At 40.3% G+C, this 16,825-nt stretch overlaps 3 protein-coding genes and 1 non-coding gene across 6 annotated transcripts; 3 read left to right on the forward strand and 1 right to left on the reverse strand.

Annotated features, from left to right (window-relative positions):
• The first annotated feature begins 177 nt into the window (after window positions 1-177).
• On the forward strand, window positions 178-5,509 carry dnajc5aa (DnaJ (Hsp40) homolog, subfamily C, member 5aa). The gene is made up of 5 exons (XM_026367263.1): window positions 178-316; window positions 2,294-2,422; window positions 2,521-2,734; window positions 2,866-3,037; window positions 3,149-5,509. The coding sequence occupies exons 2-5, from the start codon at window positions 2,313-2,315 to the stop codon at window positions 3,250-3,252; spliced, it is 600 nt and encodes a 199-aa protein (XP_026223048.1). The 5' UTR covers window positions 178-316; window positions 2,294-2,312; the 3' UTR covers window positions 3,253-5,509.
• An 877-nt stretch (window positions 5,510-6,386) lies between these two features.
• On the forward strand, window positions 6,387-10,996 carry LOC113166975 (tumor protein D54-like). 2 transcript variants are annotated; one of them, XM_026367260.1, is made up of 9 exons: window positions 6,387-6,485; window positions 6,828-6,961; window positions 7,044-7,192; window positions 7,475-7,522; window positions 7,938-8,039; window positions 9,858-9,884; window positions 10,355-10,381; window positions 10,492-10,540; window positions 10,633-10,996. In XM_026367260.1, the coding sequence occupies exons 1-9, from the start codon at window positions 6,473-6,475 to the stop codon at window positions 10,708-10,710; spliced, it is 627 nt and encodes a 208-aa protein (XP_026223045.1). In that variant the 5' UTR covers window positions 6,387-6,472; the 3' UTR covers window positions 10,711-10,996. The 2 variants fall into 2 exon arrangements, with proteins under 2 accessions (XP_026223045.1, XP_026223046.1); XM_026367261.1 differs by lacking the exon at window positions 9,858-9,884.
• Window positions 10,997-11,490: 494 nt separating this feature from the next.
• trnae-cuc lies at window positions 11,491-11,562 on the reverse strand. Its single transcript has one exon. It is a non-coding gene; the product is annotated as a tRNA-Glu (tRNA).
• Window positions 11,563-11,869: 307 nt separating this feature from the next.
• On the forward strand, window positions 11,870-14,018 carry ppdpfa (pancreatic progenitor cell differentiation and proliferation factor a). 2 transcript variants are annotated; one of them, XM_026367275.1, is made up of 6 exons: window positions 11,870-12,034; window positions 12,153-12,206; window positions 13,049-13,151; window positions 13,272-13,349; window positions 13,430-13,523; window positions 13,634-14,018. In XM_026367275.1, the coding sequence occupies exons 3-6, from the start codon at window positions 13,097-13,099 to the stop codon at window positions 13,764-13,766; spliced, it is 360 nt and encodes a 119-aa protein (XP_026223060.1). In that variant the 5' UTR covers window positions 11,870-12,034; window positions 12,153-12,206; window positions 13,049-13,096; the 3' UTR covers window positions 13,767-14,018. The 2 variants fall into 2 exon arrangements, with proteins under 2 accessions (XP_026223060.1, XP_026223061.1); XM_026367276.2 differs by lacking the exon at window positions 12,153-12,206.
• Window positions 14,019-16,825: the final 2,807 nt, after the last annotated feature.

Genomic DNA, 16,825 nt, shown 5'->3' on the forward strand with positions numbered 1-16,825 from the left:
GCGTATGCTGCAATATTCCAGTTTGTAAATGTAAATTGTAGCTTCTGTGTGTTCGTGATTAGCTTTGGAAGTAGCATTAGCACCGAGCAACTCCCTCTCCCAGCCCCGTCCGCGTGTGCGCGCGCACGTCGCGTCGCCATGGCGCTGTGGGGGGAGGGGGCGGAGCCAGCGTACTGCCGCAGCTGTCCATGGTCGTGTGGTGGGAGCCACAGAGGGTCCGGGTACGTGCGAGATGCAGCCATAGTCACGCCAAGTCGCCTCAAATCACAACCTGCTGGGATCGTTAGTTCTGCCGCGCATCAGAGTCGACTGAAAGGTGAGCGTTCTTGCACATTCGCATCATTTATTTAAGCCCGATACACTGCCCCTTGCCCTTGAAAATTACTGCTGACAATCCATCCCTGTCTTGCATCAAGAACAGGCCAGGAAGCAAACCAACATGGATGCTGTGCGCTATAGCAGTGCTACTGCTGAAAGCTTGCACAGAGATTATGCTCCTGGCGTCCCATTCGCACTGTCTCATCCATTTTATAGACAGCTGTTAACGGGATGCGATTCGTAACAAAGGGGGAATTTGACACCTGGCAGTCAGCAGTGAGTTGGGTGGTGAATTTGTTGAAATAAAGCTGTAGTCATTCAATTGTGTCACGATGACACCCATTTGGAGGCAGATATATAGTCAGGAATGGCTTTATCTGTTTTTTTTTTTTCTTTTGAAGCATCAATTCAATAGGCCTCAATCTCTCTCTCTTGCAGCATCCTTCAATGTACTGATGTCAGTTAGTGATTTACCTATAGCAGCAGAGGCTGTCAGTGGTCCTGCCAAGATATCACAGTTAATAGCATGCAGGGCAATTTATAAAACAGAGTACACTGCTGCTTAATACCAGTAAAATGTTAAGTAATTACAAATCCTGTCTATACAGTTCTATTGTTCTAGCCCAAATAATGGTGCCTGTTACTTTAATAACAGAAATCTATCTGCCTAGCCATCTACCCATATCCATATATTGCATGTAAAACAGATTGGATCGTCCTGGGCTGGATCAAACCAGTCGTGCACAAATGTGTGGAGAGATCTGAGATCTGATCTAAGCAAATTACTCTCTTCAGTTAAAATACTCCGCAGTTATTCCACTGAATTCGAATGAGGTCAGAGTTTTCATGTTTTTCTTCCTCACTGTCAAGTTGAGGAATTCCTCTTCTGACCTGCTTCGTGAGACTGGGAGTCATTCTTTTCATTCAGTATTTACTGATACTAACATGCATTCCTAGTGATTATCTACAAATGTCATCTCTCATGAAGCATTTGCATTCTTCCAGCCCCATATCAGCACGCTGCCACCTTTTTATTATGCCAGTTTTGTGCTGTCCCTGTCTCCAAAATAGTAGTTTCCACAAATAATACTTATACCAAGGCAGAAAAACTTACATCTGTTTTTCAGCACAAGGTTGCGTAAATTGCAGTTGCCACTGCACTTTCTGTTATTGCTAGTATGGCTCCTCCTACAGTATGCCTCCTAACCACTGCTGCAGATGTGTTTCAGCTCATGTTCAGATGTTTACTGATTCTCTTGTACCCTCTCTCATCTTGATGAAGTCTCACAATCTGATCTCTGTTCTGTTGCCTTGACAATTTAACAAGTCCTTCCGATGTGGAGCCATATTGCATTAGACACAGCCCTGAGTGAAACAGAAATCTGTGGTGTTCACGTTATTTTAAAGCCTTGTTCATGGAGAAATAACACGTGTACTTCCTTTTGTTGCATTGAGGTTGTACATCAGGGCCTATATTTTCTATGTATATAGCTATGTAACCTGTTTGTTTTTAATTACACATAAGATTAAATACACTATAAATCAATGTAGACATAATACTTATTGCATGTTATGTGAACATTTAACATTTTGTGCTTTTGCCCAGTATAGTTGTATGCACTATATCATTTGCACAATGACATCTGTGAGAATTAGTTCAGCGCAGAAAATGTAATAAACCCTACATTTTTCTTCCTGTGGCATCTTTGCCCTATATTTCACTCTGAGCTGGGCTTTCCACATATAACATGGACAGGACTGTTGTATTTAATCGAAACAGCAGTGGACCAGCTGTTTCCTGCTGCAGGATTCAATCAAACATGCCTCATTCAGATAAAGGCCTGATATTTTGTGAGCAGATGTATGTCATGATAAACAGGGTACCTTAACAAAGTAGGTCTGGCCCCATAGGCTTGTTTAGTAAGCAAGATATGTAGCCCAAACAGTGCATGTGTTTTTCTGTGTCTGTGCCCAGCCTGTGGACGTGAGGCATCATGGCTGAGCACCAGAGGCAACGCTCTCTGTCCACCGCTGGTGAGTCTCTCTACCATGTTTTGGGAGTTGACAAGATGGCCACATCCGATGATATTAAGAGATCTTACAGGTGAGGCATCCCTCTGTAACATCACATAATTATCACAGAAAGGTTGGTGAATGTGATTGTTTCTATTCGGTTGTCATCTTTCGTCTTGCTCCTCATAGGAAACTGGCGCTTAAGTTCCACCCTGACAAGAATCCAGACAATCCAGAGGCAGCAGATAAGTTCAAGGAGATAAACAACGCCCATGCGATTCTGAACGACCCCACGAAGCGTAACATTTACGACAAATACGGTTCTCTTGGACTGTATGTGGCTGAGCAGTTTGGAGAGGAGAATGTTAACACTTACTTTGTCCTTTCAAGCTGGTGGGCAAAGGTAAGAACCAGGATTATTTGTAATTATTTGCATTTTCTGGTCTACCTCTATTTCTTCTCTGTCGCTCACACTTTTGCTACAACCTCTCTGCCTTTATTTTTGCTTCCTGCCATTAATTTCATTGCCTGCAGGCTCTGTTTGTACTCTGCGGCCTGGCTACTGGCTGCTACTTCTGCTGCTGCCTGTGCTGCTGCTGTAACTGCTGCTGTGGAAAATGTAAACCACGGCCTCGGGATGGCCAGGACCAGGACTTCTATGTGTCCCCTGAGGACCTGGAAGCTCAGCTGCAATCTGATGAGAGAGGTGAGACTGAACAACCTGTATCACCACTCCCAGTTTGAAATTGTCAGAGAGTTGGCAACAGCCGGAGGCTCCATGCAGACACTAAAAATATTGTTACTGTTTGTCAAACAGAGGCTGGTGGTGACCCTATAGTGCTGCAACCGTCAGCAACAGAGACAACCCAGCTAACATCAGATGGGCACCACTCCTACCACACTGACACCGGCTTCAACTAACCCCCTATTCCCCTCAATCCTGGCCTGTGGTCCTGCCTGCTTCCCTGCTCCACCTCAGTGAGATGAAACAAAGGGGCAATCCATCCTTCCACTTCCAAAACACGCGAGCGAGCCATGTGGAGAGGGACTAGTAAGCATGGCCCATGAAAGGAACTAATCCCTTCCACCCCTCCTTGATTGGTCCACTACTTATTTACCCAAGAATGAGAAAAGAAGAGAAACAAGTCATTTGTTTCCTTTTGATTTCTTCTTTTGTATCTCTTGGCCTTGGCCACACAGGTCACCTACCCCAGTTCCCCTCGCCCACGTTTTGCATCATGGTGTAGCATGCACTGTTCATGAAACATTGTCTCCAAATTTCGTACGTACGGTTTGTTAATATGAGTGCGGTTTGCAAGGCGGAGGAGGCAAGTTTACGTGATATTTTAAAGCGAAAGAAGAGAGAGCCCTGGCTCAGGGAGGTGCTGGTTAAAGAGATGTATTTGTTGGGTGATGTGTTAATAAACCCTTAAGAATAGAGTGGTTTTCTCTTCTTATTTGCAGTCAGCAATATTTCAGTTGAAAATGCCACCCGCCATCATCAGACCTTCAATATGTCTTTGGCACTGTGTTCGCTTATCTTTAATGTGCTCCCTGAGTGTTTTAATGTGAATCATAAGGTGGTTAAGGCACAGAGCTTTATTTTCATAAACGCCTGCTCACGTGAACGTTCTGCTTTAGTAATGAAGTCGTATTGGCTCTTCTTTCCTCTGCCACACAGCTTTATTTCAGCCCATCCTTGCAGGACATAGACTCCTTTCCTTGTCTTTCACGCAGCACTTAACAAGTTGCTGTGACAATTATTTTAAAGACAACGTTAAGGTTCACCCATAATTTCTATCGTAGGTGAATTCATTATAATGTCCTGGTTTTATCGCCATTGTAGCTTTTTTTGTTGCTATCAGCAGTTATAGTTATAAGTTTTATTAGAATTTTTGTTATTGGGGTCATAAATCAAAGATGTTGAAAAAAATCTTCTACAAAACATTGTTTTTTATGAGTTTAATTTAATGATTCGTATAGATTATGGGAATAAAATCCTGAGCTGCTGCCTCATTTCTTTTTCTTGGTATATTTATTTAATTAAACCATACTATTTTTTTAAAGACAAAACAACTCACTGACACTGAAAGACGTTCATTTTATGTACTTATTGCATTATTATTTATTTACTAGTTGCTTTTGTGCTATATGAAGCCAAGGAGCTCCAGATAATCCAGCCGGCTCTGATCAGAGCTGTTAAAAGGTAGAAACTACAAATGTCTGTTGACACCAACCCAGGTTCAGAGGGTGACATGTTTTTCAGTCTGTCTTTGATATATTAAATAGTTAATGTGATGTGAACAAAAAACATGTTACACTCTTTGGGAATTAAAGGTGACATTCACAGAGTGATATTTTAGCTTAAGGGGAAAGGTTTTATTTCATCATGATCTTTGTGTCTTTGTGTTTTGAACTGAAGTCTGATGATTTTCACATTTTGTGTAATGCTGTGATCGTTTCATTGTTGATTTTTTTTTTAAATCCATGTAGAGTAAGAGGCATATCATGTGTGAACCAGTGCTACAGGCAGCTCTGAGTAAAAATTTTCATACTACTGAATTTGCATATATTGCCACATATTTGCAAAATGCCATAAATTGCCATGAACATTTTTGCCACTGTCAGTTTCATAACTGCTCATAATGTGTTTAAATGGTTTACAATTGGTGAGCTCCTGTTGCCCACCCTCTGCTATTAACAGTATGGATGTTGACCTCTGTGGCCCTTGTATGATGTTTCCTGTAACCCTTGATGAAACATAGATGTTCCTGTCATGGCTTTTTCATTGAGATACTGAAAAATGCTACTGTAAATGTTCTAAGTTGAATGCACTGTGTTTAAAAAAATATATAATTGGTCAAGGATCAGGAAATGACAACATAGTATATAGTGTAACTATAGTGAAATGGTTATATGATGCATTTTTGGAATTTTATTTATTTCATACTTCATGTTTCAAATGATAATTGACTATGATTTCATCTGGTATGGTGTTGTAATGTAACCATTACATTTTGCAAGGAATGGTTTAATGGTTAAGGTTGCTTGTACATACACTTGGCCCATATAAAGTATAAACCTTAAAAGTTTATGTTGTAGCATGGTAATTGTGTGTCTGGATGAAAACAAGTGGATCATTGATCTGAATAGCTGTTGTTGAATAAATGTTCCTGAACATTTGGACTTGTGTATTTATCAATATATTTCACATGGGGATAATAGTATGTTTATAGTAGTATGTTAGTTCTTTTTCCCCCCTAATTTTACAGTTTTACACAAAAAAAACACAACTACAGTAGTTATTTACAGTATGTAATGCACGTGGTAATAGGTGAAGGAGAACATATGATCCAGATCTACAGCAGGGGAAGAGTTTATTTCCAACTTAAACTTACAACAGATAAAGTAGTGTAAGTACAGTACTCATTATAGAGATTGACACCTACGGATCTGTGTTACTGCATTGTAATTCTTAAAGCATTCTTGTGTACACCAAATTAATGTTGCAAGGTGCGCATGCTAATTTTGAACTTTTTTTATATGCTGCTTAGTGCCTCAATCATTTAAAATGCATGTACCAATACATCATTAATTTGTCAATTGCATTGTGTATTAGTAATGCAACGCTGCAGCTAATATTTCCCTAAAGGAGCAGGTGAAGCAAACTAAAGGCTTCATTTTGGAGGACTAGTAGTGTGGTGGCCTGTTCTGCCAGCAGATGGAGACAAAGTGTTGATTTCAGTCCAGTCCTTTCAGCGGGGTGTTCTCTCTGTGTTAATGATGGTGCAGTTTTCCAGTGGACTCTAATTTTGTGGATTCCTGCACAGTATTTCACGACATCCATGGGCTGTATTAATGTCAACAAACAAAAGGATCTGGACTGTATAGTTAGGTATAAAGTAGCATAAAATGTAAATACAGTTAGTAGTAAAGTAAAATAAAAGTGCCTCTACACTGCACCTCAGCCCGTGAGTATGTAGTGATAATGGACTTACTCTCCACCACCGTCCCAATAATAACCCCAGTGATCCTGAGCCTGTTGCTGCCTCCTGCTCGTTTCTCAGTAGAGCTGATTGGATGGAGACCAGCAGCCACTGACGTTAGCTAGTCACAACACTACCAGGTGAAAGTGGCAGCAATGAACCGACCAGGTAAGACCACCGCACATCTTCAATAGTATGGTGGTTGGTTGTTTTCAGTCGTCAGCTAATGTGTTTACAGTGTGTTTATGCTGGTTGACAAAGTTAGCTAACGTTAGCTGTGTAAGCAACAGGTAGCTAACGTTAGCAGTTAGCTCGAGTTAGCAAAACAGAGTGACGTTCAGCACCACGGACAGTTCCCACTGTTTGTATCCATTTAGTTATAAAATATAAAAACGACAGTATCTGACAAGGTATATTTACAGTTTCTAACTAATTTAGACTCCTTAGATAAAAATACATATATATATCTACTAACTTTTTTTGAAATATTTGAATTTGCCTCCTCGTAAGGTTTTGTTGGGGCTTCAACATCCACACATTTCTCAAGGATAACAGGAAATGGATGCTCATCATATCCAGATGGATGCTCACCTTCAGATCTACCAGAGGAGGATGTAGACAGTCTGCGGACTGAGCTTGCAAAGGTGATGAAAGGTGATGTGTGGGCTAGTTAGTCCAGTTTAACAACATCATCTGACATCATCTTTTTGTGTTTTTCATACACAGACGGAGGACGAGATTCAGACTTTGCGGCAGATGCTTTTGGCCAGAGAAAAATATGCAGCCGACATCAGGAGGCAACTGGGTATGAGTCCTCTCAGCAACGTCAAACAGAACCTGTCCAAAGGCTGGCAAGATGTCCAAACGTCAACCCCGTAAGGGCACTTGCTTTCTCATTAACATTGCTTGTTTAGACTGGCACAGTATGAAGCCTAAATATTGTATCTAGATCTGCTGGAAGTACCACTATGTAGCTGTAGTGTCTTACATCTGTACATGATGTAAGACGCCACTCCAGCTCTTGTGGAACATTTGTGGCATGCATTGTCTTAGTGTGACACAGTTACATAATCATGAGAAGCACACTAATGACTGAGTGTCTTAATCTGTGTTTTAAATTTAGGGAATAACATGCGCATGTTCTGCTCTTTTTCCAGATATCTCACAGCCTCTGCCACCCTGGATGACATCAAGCACTCCAATGTGTAGGTTTCTGTCACTGTTTGCATCACAGCCTGAAAAATGAAAACATTTGCACCACGTTTCCTAGCATTTAATCCTCCCACATGCTAAAGAGAGAACTCTTTTAAGAAACAAGTGATGGGATTATCCAGGTCAAATAGATTGGTGCCCTGTTAATAGCCTTACAGCCTGACTTAGCACAAAGAGCAGTTGTTTTTACAGGCAATGGCGGGAGTAACGTGAAGAGTGTGTTTGAATCTTAGTGAGTAAGGGATCTCCTGCAGCCAGAAGGACTGAGCTTGTTGTTGAGTGTTTAATTTCTGGGTTTATGCTCTCTGTATGTACTTTCCCATTTGATGACCATCAGATGTGTGTTGGCAATATTATGGCCCTACTTGATTCCTGAACTATATTACTGCTTTCTTAATGTTTGTGTAGATATGCGAGGACACAGGAGATTCTCTCTCATGCAGGCCACGTGACATCTTCTGCACTGTCCACTATGGGTGGGACCATCACCAGGAGACTGACAGAGATGAGGTAAACTTATAATTGGCTTAGCTTCTCCCTCCTAATTTTGAAAATAAGTCATATTATTAACTTATTTTATTATTTCAACAAAAGGAACTTGAACTGCCTAAATCCACTTTAAGTCAAACAATGTGCCAATTTATGCAGCAACATCTACGATCATCTACGTTTTATCTAGTTCATGGGGTGTAAATATGAAGTTCCTCCACTATCTTGTTTTCAATGTATTGTTTTCTCTATTGTGAACATAAAATAATGCCTACTGATTCACAGTGGCCAGCATCACAGCATAACAACTGCTCTATAATAAAGTCACAACAAACCAAAAAAAAGGAAGAAATTAGCTTGAGAGAGGGTTTTATGTTCCTACATCTGCACATTTGGCATATCAATAAACACACCAATCTCTGCATGTGCATAAAGACAAAATCTTCATCTCAAACTAATACATTTAATAAATATCAGAAGATACAACAATATACTGTAATAACACTATGTTCTGGCAATCAGGAAAAGTTATATTTTGACTAGTCATAGTATGAAAAGCATATGTGTCACTAATTTGAGTAATGTTGGTCCAGTAAGCCATGACACAGTGACATACGAGCAGCGTGAAACTCGAGCAGCCTAATTGTATTTAGTTTCAATAATGTTCTAATTTGCACATTTGATTTTCCTACTGTGTCAAAGTATCTTCTGTGAAGAAGCTTAGTCTCAGAGTCATAATAAGACTTACAGTCTGTTTAACTGCCAACAGTAAATTATAATGTTTGGTCTTATTACCATCAGTGTGTAGTAATGTACTAAGATGACTAGACACTATATTGAAACAGCTAAATAGGAATTAAGATAATCTGATTTTTACAGCAGACATATTTTGCTGTAATTACTATATTCTAACATCACACCAGCTATATTCTTCTCATTGTAAACAAATCCTGCAAATAGACCAAAACCATACAGCTCCATTGTTGTCCAGAAGCCATTAGAACATATTTATGAACAATAACTTGTACTGTGTGACGTGCTCCTTCACTACAATGAGCAGAGGCACAGTAGTTTATTTTGACTCAGTCCCACATATACCATCTTAGCAAGGTTGTTGCTGAGTGTTACAGGCCCAGTGGCAAAGCTGAAAAGACTAAACCAACACATTTGTTGGTTTAGTCTTTTAATGTCATTTGTTGACACTATTTTCAAGATAAAACATATACAAAAAACAGAAGAACAAACAACTTCTAATTATATGTTCTTCTATATCCCTGTAAAGGATAAAAAAAAAGATACACGATGGTTCCAGATGGACATACCATCTGTTTTCAACAGCTAGTGGTAAAATATCAGACCCAGGCTGGGTACACAGCAGTCTTTGCTTTTTTGATCAATTTTATACAGCATTCTCACTGCCGTAGTCATCCTGTGCATGCGCAGTTTTAGTTTAGTCCAAATATATAAAAAAATGAAAACTGTAGGCAACGGATGTTCCTTTACAGTTTTGTTTGACCTCCACCCAAAACCTATGATTCAATGAACATTTTCCACATTTAAAATTATGAAATATTGGAATTTGTGCAACATTTGTGTCGTGTGAAGAACAACACAAACAAACAAAAACTGCACCTATCTTAAAAAGGATGAGTGTTTGTCACTTTAAGTTCTAAGGCTTTTTTGTTTAGCCAGTAATCAAACCATAATCCAATTACACTAGTACACCTGTGCATGAGCAGCAGCAGCAGCTGATAAGTCTGTTGTTTTCCTCCAAGTGGAAATAGAAGCTGGTGTGATATCTGTGTGTCTGTCTTTATCTTCATGCTCCAAACTCCACAGAGCTCTGCCTCTTCCAAGCCCACCACGGTAAGACATATGACTTGAGCTCATTGTAAAATGTAAAGTAGAACACAGTGACTTTAAAGTGAGTTACATCCAGAGGAAAGACCTCTGTCAACCAGTGACCAGTGATTAATACAGTCTGGTCTCAGTTGCATAATCTGGTCATACACTTTAGAGGCCGGACAAAGACGCAGGACCTTGACGTCTGTAATATGGGATTATTTCCTTTACAACAGAAACACATCTGTCAAATCCATGACTGTGTTTAAACCCTAACTGGTGTTCAGAAAGCCTTCCAAGTGATTAAGAATAATCGCCACCAAATCCCTTGTCACCAGACTAACTGTGGTGATGGTTGTCAGTAAACGTGATTCCTCACTGGCATAAGTGCTTTTATATACCAAAATTTCTGCTTCTTTCTTCTGTTTTGAAATTTTACTTATCAAACCTGTGAAATGCTCAAACCACTTTCTTTTTCTTACCCGGCCCCCCAGCCACACCATAAGTGTGCCGAGTATGAGGTAAAACACCATGATTGTTTGTCTCTACCGTTCCTGTATTTACTGCTTGTTACTATATTTGTAAAATTGAACATAAATAGCTTTTAATTAATACTCATACTTGTTTGCAGACACTCTTCCACATTCAAATCTTTTGAGGAAATTGCTGGTAATGTAAAGGTGAGTTATCAAAACCTCAGACACGTACCTCACACAGTGTTCTTACTGTTTCACTAAGTTTAAATCGCATGTTTTCTCTCTCAATCATGAAGGATAAGGTGACTGGCAGTCTGACAAATAATGGAGAAACATCTGGGTTTGACAGAAGATTCCCACGTCGCAGCACATGAGATAAAAAAACCACAGTTAATTATTTACAGAACTTGTAAATGTTATTTTACTCCCTTGTATGTGTGTATTTGTTCACTATTATTATTTATCTGTTAGTAAATATTACATTACTAATAAAATATAATAGGTTTGTAATGTAAACTTATTTTAACCTAAAATGTGACTGAGGATTTTGTAATATTTCAGCATGTATTTTGGCATAAACACACTAAGGCCATACATAGTATGCATTCATTGACTAATTCATTGACTGACTAATTGTGACATTTACAAAACTGAAATTACTACCATAAAGTATTTTTGTACTTTAAGATTTTTCAATTAAAGTCAATTGAATGGTGTTTGACTTTTGTGATTAAGGGTCATGTAAGCAAATTGAATTTGTCGAAATGAATTCCTGATTCCCTACAGCTACTAAAAAACTGGTCCTAAAACCAGATGCAGTGCCCTTATTTGATATGTAGCCTTTGGGTGGCGCTAAGAGCTATGAACATGTTTTAACTCGAAACGTTCAGTGTTTTATTTCGAATATAAGCAGCTGCCGATCTGCTTCAACAATATCTGTTATACACATTTATTCAAATAAAAAGGAGAAATCCTTAATAATAAGGATTCATAGAAATAATAAAACACTGAAGTGTCCCAGGTCGCTCTTAATTAAGAACACAAAAACACTTAGTGATACGTATGTGACAGGCGATCACTGTAAAGAGAAGGGTTCCTTAAGCTGTTCTCTAAAAAAACAACCACGTTAAAAGAAAATGAAGGAAAAACAAATGTTCCCTGACCGGGAATCGAACCCGGGCCGCGGCGGTGAGAGCGCCGAATCCTAACCACTAGACCACCAGGGAGCGGTGCTCGCTGTGTGATCTGTATCATTCTTATGGTAGTTAGTGGTACAGGTAACCTGTTTTTGACGCGATTAGTTAAGTTTGACTTGTTTTGTCAGAATGACGTTGAATCGTGAAGTTAAAATGATACAGGCTAACAGCTCTCAGTAAGTTGTCCGTTTGTGTCGAGGTCACTGCTGAGTCTGTGGCACTAGAGGGACTAAACAGGTGGGAACCGCACCGTGCTGGCTCTGGTCTGCAGCGGGTTAAACCTAAAGCAGCTCCAAGCCACAGTCTCCGCCCAGTGACACGCTATAAAAGGCGGCGGGGAGCGTGCACACGGGCAGTGAGAGCAGCAGTGTCGTGACCAGAGGGTCCACACACACCAGGTATCCACCAATGGGCCATTGGAACAACTAGCACCTCTTATACTTGAAGCCATCCGCACCTTCCAGCCGCATCTGGTGCCACCATCAGCATCCTAAACGTAAAGGTAGGTCAAAGTAATGCCGTTGTTTTCAACTTCTCTCTATGTTTGAACATGTTTCCTTACTTCATTCAGCAGGAGGGCAGTACACTCATTTCCATGTGGTTTGTGTTTCTCTCCTTAGTTCCACACAGATTTGATTTCTCACGACTCCTGTCTCCATCACACATTTCCAAAGGTAGTTGTTTGCCTAAATGTGCTGCACAGTTCTGCTCTTTATTGGTGACCTGTCATGTACACGTGTCAGGTTTTGAACATCTGTAATCCTCTGCAGGTTCACAGCAGCACAGTTTATTTTTCCCAGTACAAGTGGCAGCTGCTGTGTTTATCTAGGCTGTGAAGTTCAGAGGTGCAGCTCTATTTGCCTGTCTTGTAATCCCTAAAGCCGTCTGCTGCTCACCTGGTGCTAAGCTTTACAGCCTTCAGCTGGTTCTCAGGATCCAGGCTGATAACAAATCCTACTTTAGTTTTGTTTTTCGTTTTGGCATTAAACACCTGAATATAACCTTCTACAGTCTCCTGGCTGAACCCCCTCGGCCATCAACCTGCAATACAGATATATTCTCAATGACAGGAACATTGGCACAATCAGTAGCCAGCTGCTCCTTCGGTCATGCAGTCAGCTCATGCGCCACGTTAGCAGAGTTCATGTGGACATGTGGACATGAGCTCACACACTCCGGTTATTTGAGTCAGGGGGAAACAGGATTCTGTCAAGCAGCTGCATCTGTTTTATCATTTTGCATCGAAGGCATGGAGCACAGAGGGCATGCATGCTGCAGAAGTTTGAAATGTGTCTCCGTGAGCCATGTTATTCTGTGAATTCTGTCTTGGCAGTGCAGAGGTGCTTGCTCACATTATGGGTCCATAACCCTGTGCAGGCTCTTTCTAATGTAGCACTGTTTAAAATAAGATGATGGTGGTGGTAAGAAGACAACAAGGAATGCAAAATGGAACAACTCAAATGATAGAAGCACATGTTTTAACATTACCATCTGTTTTGCTCTGTCTCTCCCTCAGATTACCATTTTCCATCTTCGAGCGGTAGTTCACCTAAGGTCGGAGAAAATGGCAGCAATTCCATCAAGTGGCTCCCTCATTGCCACCCATGATTACTACAGAAGTGAGTCAGACATGGCTTAAATGCACAATATACTTTGCCATTATTTTCTCGCCTGTTTTAATCCATCTCTAAGCTATGCTAGAGTCTTTACATTAAAAGTGTACCACATCTCTGCTCCAGGGCGCCTCGGGTCCAACTCCAGTAACAGCTCTTGTGGCAGTTCAGAGTACACAGGAGAGGTCATTCCACACCATCCAGGTGAGAGAACGGACAAAGTGAAAAAATAAAATCTCCCTGTTTTAAAATGAGTCCTCACAGATGTACTTTGCTCTTCTCAGGACTTCCCAGGCAAGATTCTGGCCACTGGTGGACGTCATTCTTCTTTGCGAAACAGAACCAGGCCGGCATGCAGAATGGATCTGAAAATCAAAAGTGAGTGAAATATGGAACGAGACCACACTGAAGCTGACAGAGCTGTTCTCTACCTTATCTTGACTCTGTTCGGTGAAACTAACGATCCTCTGTTGTTACATCTGTTGCAGGAACAGAACCTACACAGTGGCCAACGGCCAGGTGACCTGCATCGCCAGGGAAATGGTTTTGAACAGAGAACTCACTGAAAACAGCGAAAGTGGAAAGTTTGAACCGTCGACCCCTCCACCAACTTCCTCCTAGACTTCCCCGCCACCCTCACCCCCCGGCACCTCCCTCACCCTCAGCTTACCATCACATAGTCCATGGAGATGGAGATAATGGTGGTGATGATGAGGGTCATTTTTTGTTTTTCTTCCTTTAATAAGCAGACTATGCTTTTCCTTCTCCCCTGTGTATAGTATGTTTTTATTAAGACCAAACGCTTTAAAAAAAAGCTCAACTATGTAAGAAGTTTTTCATTTTATCCTTGTTGTAACTTTACACTGTTAATGATAATAAATATAATACCTGCAGCCACTATTTTCATTGTGTATTATTTCAGTGAACCTTGCATGTGCTCTTCAGCACAGGAGCTGTGTTATAACTATGTGAAGGAACACCAGGAGCCACTTAATCTGTTTAGCTGCGATATGATTAGAAACGATTAATTCAATCGGTAATACAGCTTACACAACACCTCAGCATGAATGTAGGTCAACACCTTTTGTGGAAAAAGAGTCATAGAAAGCAAAGATCAAACCAAAACGTTTTATAATTATGTTAAATCTTACTTTCTTCAGCCAGTCCACATAACAAATGTTACAAAAGAGCTTGTTTCTGTCTTCAAATGCAGGACGTGTTCATGGTTTGAGACTAAGCATTGTGCTGAAAGAAATCATTGAATGTCAGGAGAGAAACATAGAGGCGTGTATGTAAAATCCCACTCAAAGATTTCACATTCAGAATATTCTGCTAACCACATATTCATGATGTATTAGTGATTAACAGAAAGATCAATAACTGCACTGATTCTCTGGATTGACTTTTTCCAGAAATAACATGCAGTGAATAATTTGCAGAATCCTGGTGACAAACCAAGAAAAATACCAAACAAAGTCTGATTACAGTCCAGTCCAGTCCTGTTCTAAGATAATCTGTGTGTTAAACAGGAAAGTCGAACAGTTACAGTCCTACAGCATTCAGAGCCACACACTGGGACAAATAACTAGTCATTTCAAGGACCAGTGACTCTCACCATTTAAAGCGTCCTGACCTATCCACCAGGTTCCTGGCGACGTATCATGGAGGCATTCACGTCTAAAAATGATGCGTGTTCGCAGCCAAGTAAAAAAGATACTGTGTCACCTCACTGATACGGGAATCTCCCATCATCATGCAGCTCTTTTTTTATTACTCCAGAGGAGACTCAGGTTTTCTCTGTACAAAGGTGACCGAACAGAGTGAGGGGATGAATCCCTGCTGTGTGCTGTACTCTCTCTACAAAATACTGTAGCTCTGCAATACTGTGCTCTTGTTTCTCTATGTCTGGTTTTGTAAAATAATAATAAACACAAACACGATGCTGCTGATTCTTTAAGACGTTTTTCCTTTTCCAGAGCCGATAACTCCAAACACTTCAGAGTTCACGCTGCTGCAAGGGAACCAGCTCCTGTGGCAGCCATGCATGCCCACATCATAACACCACCTCCACTATGCTTCTCAGATAAAGCTGTAGCTTCAGATCATGACCTGTTCCACCTCTTCCCCAAACTCTTCTCTTCTTTTTCTCTTTCATTCTGACACAGGCGTATCTTGATCTCACCTGTCTAGAAGATGTTGTTCGAGGACTCTTCAGTGTTTTGTGGTTTAAGTAAGTTACAGTGCGTTGAAGTGTTGTTAGCTAATGTGGCGAATGAAAGGATAGGCTCTGTTTTGATGGACCTAAAGTGGCTCCTAATAAACGAAATGACATGTTTTGAGCTGAAATGATTAATCAATCAATTAAGTAAATAATATCAATATTTAATTTTTCAAGCAAACATGCCAATATAGTTGTTGCTTCTGCAGTCTTCTGCATTGACAACAATTCATCACGGAAACAACCAGCAGATGAATCAATAATGAAAAAGATTTCTAGCTGCAGCCACAGTGAACTGTTTGGTCAATTAAATAAGTTCCAGTTTGTCTGCAAGAAACGAAGGTGAAGAGAAATGCTGGATAATAGTTTCACAGATGACTGAAACTCTATTCTGGGTCAGTCTTTTTTTAAACTCTCATGTGCTGTGATTGCCTATAGTCAGTGGAAAATGTTGGCAAGGCCCCACAGAGCAATCCTGCGCATCAACTGGCTCAAAGATAAATGGGGAATCTGGGGCAAAGGCATCTGGCCCACGACTAAGTGCAGTCAAACAGTCCAACCCCCGACTCTCACAAAAAATGCACCAGTTCATACGCCACAGATAAGAGGAGAGGGACATCACATGTAGTTCTCCGTATTTGCAGACACAGCGTACACACGTTTGTCTTTTCAGGTAAAGGGGTTCACAGTGTTTGGAGCGGCTCAGGTGTCATCCTGTTTTGGGTTTAGCCTATATTTGATCAGCAGCATGAGCTGAAAACGTGAACCAATGAGACATGAGTCCACGTGTCACCAAAGAACTTGAGGCATCAACAGAAAAAAAGCTGCACGCTGTCCCACCCTGATTGATTATGTCTGCAGGCAACACTTGTTTATTTGTTTTCTCTTGTGACTCAGATTTGGGATTTTTCAGTGTCCAGTTTCCTGTAAGTCTTTGTACAGGTTTATGAGTTTGTTCAGGTTAAATTTGCTTTAATATGTTTATTAAATATATGATTAAAATAAACATTAATTTCACACAAAGACTAAAGATGCATTGCAGCAAATTTTCATCTGCAGGAAAGTAAGAGAGCAGGTAGCAAGTCGCCTACATGACTGTTAAACAGTTGAGCATACGATTTAAGGTCAGTTAAAAATAACTGAAAAGTAAATAATGTGATTGTTGTACAGCAGAAAATAAAGTCTAGCTACCTCTAAGCCAGAGATAAGACTTTATACGTCTCCACTACGTTACAAAGTAAAATGTTGCACTGGACTCTACTACAGTTACCAGCTGTAACAGTAGCTATATTTAGATTACTTTACATACATAAACATATGATCTGCCTAATGTTTTGTTATAAATTAAAAGCTCACTGTAATAGACCATTAATGACTTAAAATTATCATCCGTAAAAAACACCTCAACCTTTGTTTCAAGTTGTAATTTTCGGTGTTTGAACTATTCATGTTTCAGTCGTAT

The sequence above is a fragment of the Anabas testudineus genome, chromosome 7 (genome assembly GCF_900324465.2).
Source record: "Anabas testudineus chromosome 7, fAnaTes1.2, whole genome shotgun sequence".
NCBI classification, from domain to species: Eukaryota; Metazoa; Chordata; class Actinopteri; order Anabantiformes; family Anabantidae; genus Anabas; species Anabas testudineus.